The sequence below is a fragment of the Neolamprologus multifasciatus genome, chromosome 13 (genome assembly GCF_963576455.1).
Source record: "Neolamprologus multifasciatus chromosome 13, fNeoMul1.2, whole genome shotgun sequence".
Taxonomy (NCBI): Eukaryota; Metazoa; Chordata; class Actinopteri; order Cichliformes; family Cichlidae; genus Neolamprologus; species Neolamprologus multifasciatus.
This window is the reverse complement of record NC_140451.1, coordinates 23,082,035-23,096,153: the sequence shown is the minus strand read 5'-3', so window position 1 is coordinate 23,096,153 and position 14,119 is coordinate 23,082,035. Positions and strand designations below refer to the sequence as shown.

The following is a 14,119-nucleotide window of genomic DNA, read 5'->3' as shown; positions in this document are numbered from 1 at the left end:
CAGTCACATAAAGTTGAAACTCCTGTATTTGTCATGAGCCCAAGTTAATATTTTTAAACCGAGATGCAACGCCTGTGCATTCTATCAGGAAGGTAAATGGTAAAGTCTGCATCAACACAAATGTGTTGATTATTTTAAAACCAGTGTTTGTGCCAGTCATTAACACAACTGTCCAAACAAGCAAAACTAAACAAAAAACTCCCAAAAACATTTGCAACACAAGTGTCTGACAATCTTTGTTTTGTTACACTTAGACTATGCAGAATTCAGTATTAATCCAAATACCATTTATCCTTGTCTTGTGTAATTCATGTGATGATACACTGAAGAACACATTGCTTGCATCACGATGCAAACATGTCTTCTTCCCTGTTCAGGTGATGGATAAGTACGGTGACTTTTATGGCTGCGAGAAGATAAGTGAACTCCTAGGTCTGGACAAGGCTGCTTTAGACCTTAATTCTGAAACGAAAACAAAGAAGAGGCTCAAGAGAGACACTGCCTGGCGTGCTATGTGAGTAGAGTTTGCAATTGTGCATTCTTAAAAAGATTCATGGGAAACATCTGAGGTCTAATGTGTCATTTATTTAGCTCTGCGTGCAATTTCAGACAAAATTATGGTGTAGTTTTTTATGGCATTGCTATAGAAAGGTTTAATGCATGCAAGAACACAATCTCATTTTCTATATTGTATATGCATTTTAATAAATACAAATAATTCTTCCCTGACAGGCCTCCATGATATGGATTAGGTAGGCAGCTGTATACAAAGAAGCTTGCAGTGATCGCAGTAATGTAGCTACTTATCTGGAGGATAGCTAGTATACAGGCTGTCTGGGAATGACATAAAAAAAATTAAATATGAAATCAATACAGCCCATTTTCTAATGCATTTTACTGTGGAAGTGAATTGGACTACAAAATGGGTCCCTGGTGAAATACATTAGCAGTCTTGGTTTATTTACTGTTATGTTTGACTCTTGTGTGGGCCTTGTTAGTAAAATAACATTTCAGGCAAATGATTATTAATATCCCGTGGCATTTTTAATAATGGTTCTGCGAACATTGTGTGTGTGTGTGTGTGTGTGTGTGTGTGTGTGTATGTTATGTAACAGGTAAAAAAAAAAAAAAGGTCCTAGAACATTATGCTGTACTTGAGGAAGAACATAATATTCTAAGAAAAATCCCCATAACTGAGACTGTGTTAAAAACACAGTAGGTCAAGGCTCTGATGTAAATCACTAACATTTTGACCTTGTTTAATTGTTCTTGTTATTGTTTTATTATTGTCTATCGATTATTTTTTTTTAATTAATTAATCATATCATATTTCTTTTCAGATGCAACTCCATTGACATGAAGTATCAGGTCTGGAAACTAGGTGTAGTTTTCACTGACAATGTAAGTTGGATTGCATCTCATAGTTTATGACTTTTGCTCAGTTTGGTTATAAAGCCAAAGCAAAGGTGTTATGTTAACCATTTGGTTAATGTTACCAGGCAGTGGTTGTAAAACATATCCAATATTTTATGGCCTATTCCTCTTTTGTTAATCTGTCATTCTACCACGCTACGATTTGTTTTGATAAAATTGGGCGTACAGCAGAGGAGGAGATGTTAATATCCTTTTTATTCGACTTATCTAAAATACACATTTGTCTCTTTATCTGTCCTTGTAATCTATATTGGCTGTGTTTCTTATGTTTGGTTGTGCTCGTGTGTGTGCTTACAGTCCTTCTTGTACTTGGCATGGTACATGACCATGTCGTTTCTGGGACATTATAACAACTTCTTCTTTGCTGCCCACCTTTTGGATATCGCTATGGGTTTCAAGACACTTCGTACCATCCTCTCCTCTGTCACACATAATGGCAAACAGGTGTGTGTTTGTGCATTTGCATATCTGCGTGGATCTGTCCTTAATTCTCCCTCCATCAGTTTCCATGTGTGTTCATGGGTGCAGCTACAATGCAGCCGATGTTCGCTTTCACCTTGTGAGGTTATATTGAGTAGTGTATTAAAGCCCGTCTGCCTCTGTCTGTCATTTTCTAATTATGTATGTGTGCTTGTCAGTTGATCCTTACCGTGGGCCTCTTGGCTGTTGTGGTGTACCTCTACACCGTTGTAGCCTTCAACTTCTTCAGAAAGTTCTACAACAAAAGTGATGACAAGGACATCCAAGACATGAAGTGCAATGACATGCTTACTGTGAGTTTAATGTGCATATTCACACACACTCTCCCTCCACATATATCTGCCTCTTATCACCGTCGCTATCTTTTTGTGCTTATCTTTATAATGCAAACACAGCCACCCACCTCCTTTTCTACCTGCACAGTGAGAGAAGTAGAGGAAGGTTCTGACAGGGATCCCCATTGTTCAAATGAAAACAGCCTCATGTCTTATTCCATCAAGTTTTTTTTCTATAAAATGATGGACACTTTGAGAGAAAACAGCCCCCGAAGCCTCAGCACAGCCCTTTGTTTGGCCACTCAAAATATTAACACCCCACTGCCTGCTTTATTCTAATATGTCACTCACATATGCAGGCGGATGGGAAGTAAAAGCATTTGAATGAAACCCTGTTAATATAGGAGGTGAGGGATATTACGGTAAACCCTCAGTCTCACTCACTCAATCTCTCTACAGTCATTGCATACTATTTTAAAGACGAGTACAATGAAAGCATATGAATCCAAAGCAGAAGACTTGTATGGAAAAATCTTTGATATTTTGATTTTGTTCAAATTCCTTGTGGAAAATATTGTCCTTGGCAGTTAAAGCACAGTGTAGCCCTTGGTAGACAACTTGAATGTTAATTTGTCTTGCCTTATACTCCCCGAAGGGCAATACATGTCTGAGAAGATTGATAAGAAACAAAACTTACACTATTGTTTAAAAATGTAGAAGTAATGGCAGTTTAATATTTTTTCTCCCCAATAGCAACAAACATGAATAGAGGGATGAAAGTGCAGAGAATAAATTCTTTATTGAGCTTCAATATTAACAAGTATTCTTCAATACTTCACACCACTAGCAAAGACAGCCCGTTAAAGGGAGGAATAAATTGAGGGAGAAGTGCTCTGATCCTCATATAGAATTCTACCAAGACAGAATATTTATTTCTTTATTTCTTTATTTTAGTGTTACATGTTCCACATGTATGTGGGAGTGCGTGCAGGCGGTGGAATTGGCGATGAGATCGAGGATCCTGCTGGAGATGAGTTTGAGGTGGAACGGATTGTCTTTGATATTACGTTTTTCTTCTTTGTCATTGTCATCCTCCTGGCCATTATCCAGGGTAAGACACACACACGCACACAAACACACACACGGTGAATTTGTTTTGCAACTTAAAATTAACTGGAAATAAAGAATTGATCATGCATCAACATGTACTGAAAAAGCTCGTGCTGTTGCTCTTAGGCTTGATAATTGATGCCTTTGGAGAGCTTCGTGACCAACAGGAGCAGGTGAAGGAGGATATGGAGGTGAGATTTGACACTTTGTCTCACACATTTACAGTATATTTCTATTGATGACAGCCCTGTTATAAAAAAAAAACCCACTTGTTATTAATATATGCATTATATTGCAGTAAGCAACCACAATTTCTTTGTTTGTTTCCATATTTTGAGCAAATTCAATTTCCAACAATACATAATCCAGCATTGTGAGATATAAATGTCCTATAAAAGCTTGATATTATCCTTTGCACCATGTTTATGTAGCAGCAGCTTCTGTGGCTAAGTTTGATACCAGGGTTTGGTACTATGAAGCGAGGTCAACATGCCTAGAGTGTCTTTCTTTTACCTGGATTCACTTACCTTAACACCAGCAATCAGAATAAGTGGTCACACAAAGCTGGTTATTAACTCAGGTTTCCTCTCTTTGTGGCACTGGCAGCATCTCAACAACATGGATGGATAAGTATTCTGGCAGCAGAGTTACTGGTTTATGGAAATGAGGATAAAGCAATAATATGGAAAAAATATCAAGAGGTTAAGGAAATAATACTGACGAAACATGATAGCTTCTGCAGACAAAGCGTGTATGCTTTTGGTGCTTTGGACAGAAAGACTATAAAAGATCTAGTATATTAACAAAGTCTAGCCTATTTGAAGCCAGAAAGGAAAGTGGGAAAAATGCCAACTGTGTAAGTTGACAGACTCATCAGTTTAATAGCTCTACAATTAGGACAAGTAATCTAGTATTTAACCCTTTAAGACCTACCATAGAACTAAGTCCGCCAGAGCTTATATTATATTTTTACATGCTGTAGTGCCATTTTTGGGAGCATTTCAAGTTGCTATACATCAAAACAACCATTATAGCCCAGATTTTAATAATATGTATGCATTAAGTGCATAGTAATTACATAAATTGCAAAAAAGTGAAATAAACTACAAAAAAATTGAAAATCGTTTTTGCTTTTTTAACATATATTTCTAGTTAGAGAAATTTAAGAGGCTTATCCCTCAAAACTGCAAATACAAAAAAGTTGCACAAAATAGTTTCCCACCACAGGAAATTTATTTTGAGTGTCTTCATAGTTTTATTTTTGAAATACACCAATTTTTATATACTGCAGGAAAAATGAAAATAAATATTATAATGCAAATTTGCAAAAAAAGCAGCACATGAATCAAAATAAACTATTATATGAGTCCTAAGCATCCCAGAAACGACACAGAAAGTCATAAAGTCAAAGATAACTTTTAAAAACACCAGTATAGGCTCACGAGGCCCTGATGGTAAAAAACCTACATTTCTGCGAAAATGACGTCACTTCCGGTTTCGGGCAGGTAATGGCGGACATGCAAAAGTTCGCGCTGACGTCTATTCCAACGTAGGAAGTGTTATGAACAGCTGATCGGATCGGCAAAGCGTGTTTCTGGAATATTATGTTTTTGTTGCTGCAAGCGCTTTTTATGCAGTTTTTGCAAAGCTATATGTGGAAGGAAACTGTGACCTAGGACAAGCTGATGGCATAAAAAGTAAGTACAACTCCTCCGGTTTCATATGCAAAAAAAATTATTGCGCTAGCTTACGTGGTTGCAGAGCTACCGGGATTTAAAAATTGTTACGCAAAACAGAGCGTGCTGCTCTGACTGGCTTTAAAGGGTTAATAACGTTTTTGTTTTACTTTTTCTTCTTTCAGCTGCATCCTTTAATGGTCTGAGAATAATAAATATATACATATAAAAACAGAATTCAAATGTAGACTTTGGTATAAGGTTAAAAAATACAAATCATGTTTTAAGCATATAAAACAATATAGTTCTTTCAAAATGATTTACAGTCGAGAGGAAAAAATCAAGGAAAAAGTTGTAGAAGGAATAATCTGTATTTATCACTGAAACACAAAGGCTTCAGATGTTGTTGAAAACCTTAGACCATCCTACTATCTGTGCATAGAAGTCTGAGAGATCAAGGATCCCTCAGGCCTCAAATCAGTTGTTTTCTGAAGACTTGATTGGTCAGTAGGTGGTGAATCAGCATTTCATAGTACAGAAAACTCAGGTTAATCCTGAAGTTACCTGGATAAGATGAAATCCTGTTTCATAGTACAGACTTCAGCTGTAACTTAAGTATGTGGGAGCAAACAAACTGCACACATACACACATACAATTACATAAATGAAGTACATTCACTTGTGGGGCCTGTTTCACAGGAAACAAATGTACCATTAGCACTAATGAGAGGGTACCATTATCTCTTTCTCTTGAATGATTAGTGACTTGTCAGCACAGAAACTCTAGTCTGACAAAAACAAATTGTTGATTTAAAAAATAATAATAATAAAGTATTCATAAAATATGCATTTGTTGGATTTTTCAGTCTTTCAGTCTTGTTTCTCTCATGTTTGAATGCTCATGTGCCCATACATAGAAGCTAGAAGGAGTAGAAAAATAAATGGAAATGCACTGTTTGTTATTTAAAGAATAGTTATCTGTTAGGGTTGTTTTGCTGAACCCAGTGAACCAGGGAGCCAGGCTAAAACCCTCACTGGTATCTGTAAAATATATAAGGCTATAAGGCTTTAACAAACCATGAGAATCAGAACCTAAAAAAGACACAAAGTTATAAAGACAGTCTGACACTAGAAGGAAGCAAAAAATCCCAAAGGTGCAGGAGAGGCAGCCAAGTAATCGAAAACTAGACCTTTGATTACCAGACTGAGGAAACAGGGTAGTACACTTAGTCAGACAAAACTGGTGAGCTACTGTCTGAAAAGAGTGTACTCATATAGTTGTTGTTGTCATTAACATTTAAGTCAGCATCTGCCATTCCACATTCACAGAGAAAACAATAACAACATAAAATATAGTAAAGAGCTGTGGTTCAGCTGACTGCAAAACATATTCAGAAGAAATTCAAGCAAAAATAAAATATTTTACAGATTGCTGAAGGCTGAATAGAGCAGATGCAAGCTGGGGCTGTGAAACTGTTAAAAATATCGTTACATTGTGTTAATTCGGTATAGGCTTGTGACAGTTTTTCCAACATCATCATCTAATGTGTTTTTTCTTTCTACTGTATATGTTATATTTGTCATTGTGTCACAAAATATAAAACAGTGTCACAGATTTTATACCTGCTTTTCCAGATGTTGTATTATAGGGGAATTAAGCTCTACTGCTCTCAGCAATGATAAATCAGGTTGAGCTCCATTCCACCATTATTTGCCATAAATAGAAATGACCTAAAATGCATTAAACTCAAAACACATATTTCATTATTGCTTCTTTTCAATCATTGTCACAGCACAAACAGGTTGTTTGGTTTTCCCAAAACATCTTTTTTCCAAAACTCTTTGTCTCTGTGACATTCAAACCCCCAAACAAGCCAAAAATTGGTATGTGTCGAAGATTGGGTCCCCTGACACAAATGAAACAATATAGTGTATGCATTTAAGTAACAAGAGGACTGCTATTATATATCAAGGAAGCCACTGGCTTAGCAGATGGCAGAGCACAGAAGACCTTACTCATCAGGCCAGGACTCTGCTGTCTGTTTACACCTAAAGACTGGTGACTGCTTTTTCAGTTACAAGGATGTACACATCCTGGACAGGGAGGAACGCTGGTTTGAGTGGGAAGTCAAGGAGGGCATTTATGTGAAAACCCTAAGACTACATCTTCTAATGCTGTGATTGCAACCATTCCCCAACTCTTTGTGTGTTCAGCTGCTCATGGCTCATTTGAGTTTTAATCATTATACAGCTGTCCTCTTTACAAGGCTGGGAAAGCTACGGTCAGATGATCAGAATCAACTTTCAGTATCCCCGAAGTGTTGCACAGTGGCTTACAAAAGGAATATTAGGTTTCTGTCCTTACCAGTATTTTCCTTATGTGGGTGTCCTCTCAGTGCATTTGTTTAAGAAAAAAAAAGGTGTCAGATTGTTGTGCTAGCAGGCTAAATACCACATTTGAATCACAGAGCACTAAAACAACGGGCTTCTGGTCTTTCTAATTTAGTCTGGGGAACATCATGTTTGTCCAAATCTGTTTCATGAACCATTACATTTTACTTTCTCTTCCTGCAGACCAAATGTTTTATATGTGGAATGGGAAGTGAATACTTTGATACGGTTCCTCATGGCTTTGAGACTCACACGCTTCAGGAGCACAACCTGGCCAACTATCTGTGAGTTCATCAAAGCGCTGGTTTTATGCCTGGGTTTGATATCAACTCAACCTAATTTTAGAAATATTAAAACTAAGGTCTTACACATTGGTCATTTACATTTGTAAGTTTTATGCATGCTTTGTCACCACTGAACGGTTATAAAATACAAACATTATAAATCTAATTGACACACTTGGCTGTGTCTCTGTATGTCTCCATAAATCATTGCTATAAGTTCATCCCCTTTCTCAAGATTAGCTCTCAGTATAAAACTTTGTTTACCACAGCTTGCAATTCAGATTCAAACCATTGTTTTTAAGTTCTATTTTTCACGTATACTCAGTGGCCACTTTGTTAGGTATACCTGTTCAACTGCTTGTTAATGCAAATATCTAATCAGCCAATGACATGCAAGCAACTCAGTGAATTTGGGTATGCAGACATGGTCGCAATGACTTGCTGAAGGTAAAACTGAGCATCGCAATGGAGAAGAAAGATGATTTTCAGTAAATGACTTTCTGGTTCAGCCGTTAGAGCCAGACAGGCTGGCCTGGGTTTTCCACACAACCACACAGATGGAATGATCAGAATTTGGCATTAACAGCATTAGATATGTATACATCCTACCTCGTAACAATGTATCAGGCTGGTGATGGTGGTGTTGTAATGGTATGAGCAATATTTTCTTAGCACAATTTTGGCCCCTTAGTATCATCTGAACATAATTTAAACATCCCAGCCTATTTGAGTTTTGTTGACCACAGCCATCCCTTTACAACCACAGTGTAGGGCTGCTCGATTATGGCAAAAATGATAATCACGATTATTTTCACTGAAATTGAGATCTCAATTATTTGACGATATTTATTTAACAGTAACAATGTATTGAATAATGGCTTTAAAGATTGTCAAAAAATAATATAAAATAGTGTGCAAATACTGATAACAGTGCAAATGTTTGCAATATAAAAAATAAATGAAAAATGTAAACACAGTGTAGCTCTGTGGTGCAGCTACGACACCGTAGCAAAGTTTAAACACTATGTCTACTTGATCCACGTCTGACTCCACGAACCCATAATGTTTCCACACCACTGAAGGTTTTTTTTTTTTTACCTCTCTTTTCAACCAACAGCAGTCACTCTCCTCTCCAAATAACTTCTGCTTAGCTTTCCGAGCTTCCCTCGGGTCCTCTTAATTGTTGTGACGTTTGTTCGAAACGCAGAGAGGTGCGCTCGATTTGACACACGGAGCAGCGCCAGAGTAAAGCACAAGGGAGGTGCTAATAATCGGCTCAGTCATTTTTAATGATCGTTGAAAGCCCAGATCGTAATTTCGATTAAATTTCGATTAATTGAGCAGCCCTACCACAGTGTACATTTTCTGATGGCTGATTGGAGCAAGTTTATGCACCATGTCACACATTTCAAATAATCTATAGACAGGTTTCCTCACTGTAGCTCCACAGTCCCCATATCTCCATTAGAGTACCAATGAGATGTGGTGGAAGAGGAGATTTGGATTACTAATGTACAGCTGAAAAATCTGCAGCAACAGATTAGACCAACATTTCTGAGGATTGTTTCCAGCACCTTGTTAAACCCATGCTATCAACCTGGTGCTAGCAAAATATACCTAATAAAGTGGTCTGAGTGTCTCTGTGCTTTGTTAATCATTTCATTGTGATATGTGTAATGACAGTCCAGTAAGAATCAAAACACCTCCTGACCTAAAAATACATGCATTTGACCAAACTCTGTATCTACCAAGAACACAGTTTATCTGTATATTATAAGAAACCTACTATGTAAAGCTAATTGTATTACATTAAGAAAGCCATAGTCATTTACATACACAGACTGCTAATTGAAATGCTCAAGAGTGCCACAATAAGTACAATAGGATGAAACGCTAATAAAAATAAGCAAATGTGTGTAATAGAAGGTATTAAAGGCAGAAAAAAAATAACCCCACTCAAGCTTATTAAGTTGTCATGGTTAGAAAGTGATTATCATTTTGTCATTTTCACTGCTTTTCAGCGTAACAGGAATCTTTTCTGCTAGAAGTAAAAATGGTTACTTTGAAGGTGTCATTGCATTGTACATTGTTGCCATGTCAATAATTGCCTGTGGCAAGCGCTTTTGAGACTGATTAGTATGGATCTAGCAGGATGTGTTTGCATCCCCTGATTGATGGACTCTTCTTTGCTCATGAATATGTATGTACAGTCATGCCTCATTTGACATTTTTGGCTCACCTGATAAAGGTCTATAGGCTGTAGCATCATTACTCATAATTTAATAAACCAAAGGATCATTAGATTTCATTATTTCTTGCCTGTCAATCATCAAATAATTGTATTAAAGGTAATTTTAACCTGATTGTCAGGTTGATATTGCTGGTTATATTTTTGCATTTGAAATCCAATTTAAATTCGTAATCATCGTAATCCTACTACTTGACTACTACATGAACAGTTTATGTTTATTTAAGTTTTCACAGAACCAAATGAAATCATTGGTGGTTTGAAAGATTTGAAACTTGTTGCATAATTCCCCCTTCTGTGTCTTTGCAGATTTTTTCTGATGTACCTTATTAACAAGGATGAGACAGAACACACGGGCCAGGTATAATTGTCTTCTTTTTATAGCATGATCAAACCAAAGAACTAGATGTGCACTTTTAAATTTCCTAAACAATTACACTATTTTGACAAGATCAAATCCCAAAGTATAGCTTTCCAAAAATACTCCCTTCGTGTCTCAGTGACCTGTTATTTCACACATTTACCATGATAATGACAGAGCTGTGGTGTAACCTTTTCAACTAGGACAGAATATGCATTCACACTGTCTCTCAAAAGCCTTATCACTCCTGGCACGCATATTTTATAACAATATACATGTTAGATATTGCCATTATGAATACCTCTCCACTTAAACACAAAACATTGTGCAATTAGTGCTCCACATTTAACAAAATGCATGTTCGATTACAAATAGGCAAGTACTTGATTCATTTTCTGATCTTTTTGTTGTAACATTATACATTACCTGTTACACAAAGGAGTGGCATGTTTTAAAAAGGCAAATATTTACAGTTTCATGGCACAATTGCTCACAGTTAAAGAAAACTACATTGATTTAATCCACCTGAAACATTTTGAACTTGGGGCATTTCAAATCAAATGGGTTCTGGGACTTATTCCTAGATATAATGGGTATATTCTTTCAGCATATTGTTCTTCTCAGATATTGCTTGAAAGAGGAGGTGCTTGGTGGAAAAATATTTCTTTCTCGTAGGCTATGTCCTCTAAGAGCTGTCACTATTGATTAGAAATCCTGGCACATGCGCAGTCTTTAAGATTTTCTTTTACACCCTTGTTTTCCACACTGACCCCTTTAGCACTGTCTCTACCATGCACATGACTTTCAGCCTTGCGCTCCAAACTCTCCTTTTCCAAAGCTGCTGATGGGTCGCAGACACTGAGTTATGAGGAAGAGGCAGTGGTACACAAGACAAGTCCAGTGGAAAGAAAACAGTTGAAACTAAAGGGGCTGCACTCAACTTTCTTGAATCTGTTGAGGAGGATGAAGAATGCAGATTAACCACGGCTTTAAAAGACTTTAAACTTAAAGTAGATGATTTTCTTCATCTACTTGTCTGCTAAAGAAGGTCAGTGGAAACTTCTTGCTCCCAATGGCCATTACAGTCACCTAGTCCAAAAAAGTGAAAAATTTTAGACTTGTCTGCGCACATAACAAAATAAACACTCCAGGATGCCAGTAGTCTTGCATCCTCATGTGCGCTAGATTTTACCATAAAAGACTAAATATCTTCTTGTTACCTATTCAGCCATTTTCCTGAGTGTGCACATGAACTTAGCCACCATGAAATCAAAGCTTTCCCCAGCCAGGGTGAAAGTACTTAAAGTGGAGAAACTAGTAGTCATTCTGGTGGCCCCAGAATGTGAAAATCATGATGCAGCTGCTGGTAGAGGAGCTGTGGCAGCTTTGGCATAAAGATGAAGTGTTGCAGCTGGACCATACAATCCTCCATTCCCCAATGATAACCAAGGGTTATGCATGGCCCCTGATCGGGAATGCCTGGTCCCCCAATCCCCTTGTGGGATTTACGAGCAGAAGCTCCTACAGCCTGTTGTACAGTTGAACAGGCTACATTTCAGTCCCAGTACATGGAAAACTCCCTAATAACCTTACCTCATGCCCTCTCTCTCACTGAGTCACAAAGGCTTCAAAGAGAGGGTTTTTTTCCCCCACATCCTTTGTTTTAGGGCTTTTAGATATGAGTCATGTGACTCAAACCTGTCACGTTTCCATGGATTACTGACATGCACATGATTGAGGCAGTAAGTGAGGAAATGAATCTTTATTTGACAGCAATCTACAGACTTATCTGATAAGTTAATAAAGTGTTTATATTTTATTTTTTAGTTTAATCAATTCAATTACATAATATGTCTTCAGGACCATCTATATCCATCTAGTCATTAAAAACCCAGGTTTTTAGTAAAACTCCCATTGGAGCTGATAGCTGAAATGTCTCTTAAGGTAATTTGTCTTAAGATAGCACTCCTCCTCCCCTGACTTCTGCACACAAAAAAACATCCATGGGCACAAAGGCAGAAGAAAATGTCGAGGAATTCCCCCAAAGTAAGGTGATAAACCCAACAGTGACAGCTCTTACTGTACATGGCTGTCTGTACTCATAGATGGAGCATGTACCTATTTCTCTGGCATGGTACAAGCAAACATAAAAGAAATGGAGCCTGCTAACTTCATTTTATTTTTCTAATTAGCTCACTGTCAAAGAATGTGTTCATGATGAAATTAATGACTTTTTGATAAATTGCTACTCTGTTGACCTTGCCAGGAATCTTATGTGTGGAAAATGTACCAGGAGCGTTGCTGGGAATTCTTTCCTGTGGGAGACTGTTTCCGTAAGCAATATGAGGATCAACTGGTATGAAATAACCTGAGAGGTCTAAAGCCTCCCTAGTGTCACAAGACAAAATCTGTCTCGGTTTATGCCTTTGGAGTTGTTAATTTGCTTTCAGTTCTGTGTGTGTTTCTATAGTATTAATTTTAGATTTTGGCTTTTTTTTTTCTCTCACAATCAAGTATTTCAAAATTACTAAATTAATTGGAACCAAAAGATTGAGAACCACTTGTTTATGTTCTCATACAACATTAGTGTGTGATGCATGTATTGGCAGTCCTGTGGGAGGAAGCTATTCATTTGAGTGGTTTGTTAAGACTGCAGCAGCATCTGTAGTAATGTGGCTTTTCTGTTTCATAAATCATTATCTGTCACAGTCAAAGCTGGCAGTCGAAATTCAGTTTGAGGCGTTTTTTTTCTTGCTGGATGTGTGTCATGTTTTCTAAATAAATTGATTTGTTTTTCTAATCAGAGCCTCCCATTCCTTCCTCCTGTGACATCCATATAAACACTCTCCCTCTGGCATTTGCTCTTTTTACTCTCCTCTGTTTCTTGTGGCTCTCTTGTCTTGTCTGTTGTGCTCATCTCTCCAGGATCCTTACCCTTCGGTCTTTGCTGTTCCCCCCTCCCGCGTTCCTTCTGCTCCCCTGCAATTCCTCGTATCGAGCTCTTTCCCACCATCATTGTCAGCTGCGGTGTAGCACGCTAGCAGATCTCTCGCCATTCAGGTCAAAACAATGTTTCTGACACCCGTCTCTGATGGCCGAAAAGTCCTGAGGGAGTTCGTGGGTATAACTCAATGACTAAAAGAGTGTGCTGAGTTTTGTTAAACTGTTAAATCATGCTGAGGTTAACAACAGGATGACAGGAGTTGGAGTGCCACCTACAGATATTGTCCTCATTATGCAAAGGTCACACTGAGTCGAGCAGATGTACTGCTGATATGGATTCAAGTTGTTTTTGAGTCATGACCATGGCACAGTATTGTTAAAGTATTGTGAAAAACTTGGGGAAACTTGTGCTGTTTGTGTCAAAAAATAGTAGCAAGTACTCAATATTTATTTATTTATAATTTAATTCACTAATTAGTTTTAATTTGTTCAAAAAAAACAGTTGCAAATGGTTTCTTTTCTAAACACATATACATTTTTCTGTCTCGAAGCACTTTTAACCTAACATTTACACACTCAGGCCCCAATGCGTTGAGGACAACTTAAGGTTCAGTAGCTTGCTCAATGATTCTTCAACATGTAACTTGGAAGAGCTAGGGATTAAAGCAAAGGGATAAATGTGAGAGGAAAAAGGAAAGTTCAACATGCAACTGTGACAGAATTTCCATGTAACTGTAGATGTATATAAATGACTCAAGTGTGAGTTGTAGTCTGGCCATTCTTAGTTTTATGGATCCTTTTCACAGCACAACATTTACGTGCACAACGCAAATATCCCAGTGCTTTTTTTTATAGCCATGATTACTGCTGACCATGCAGTTGTAATATTCTGGATATGATTAACTTCTCAACAAACT

General features: G+C 37.5%; 1 protein-coding gene across 4 annotated transcripts in view; it reads left to right on the top strand.

Annotated features, from left to right (window-relative positions):
- ryr2b (ryanodine receptor 2b (cardiac)) overlaps positions 1–13,059 on the top strand; it is a 74,279-nt gene extending 61,220 nt beyond the window's left edge. For all 4 annotated transcript variants that reach the window (XM_085182604.1, XM_085182603.1, XM_085182602.1 and 1 more), the window contains 9 exons: positions 378–514; positions 1,341–1,401; positions 1,732–1,878; positions 2,073–2,207; positions 3,144–3,300; positions 3,426–3,490; positions 7,550–7,650; positions 10,208–10,259; positions 12,526–13,059. In XM_085182604.1, the coding sequence (XP_085038730.1) occupies positions 378–514; positions 1,341–1,401; positions 1,732–1,878; positions 2,073–2,207; positions 3,144–3,300; positions 3,426–3,490; positions 7,550–7,650; positions 10,208–10,259; positions 12,526–12,621 (951 nt within the window). In that variant the 3' untranslated portion in view covers positions 12,622–13,059. The remainder of the gene's footprint in view (positions 1–377; positions 515–1,340; positions 1,402–1,731; positions 1,879–2,072; positions 2,208–3,143; positions 3,301–3,425; positions 3,491–7,549; positions 7,651–10,207; positions 10,260–12,525) is intronic.
- The last annotated feature ends 1,060 nt before the right edge of the window (positions 13,060–14,119 follow it).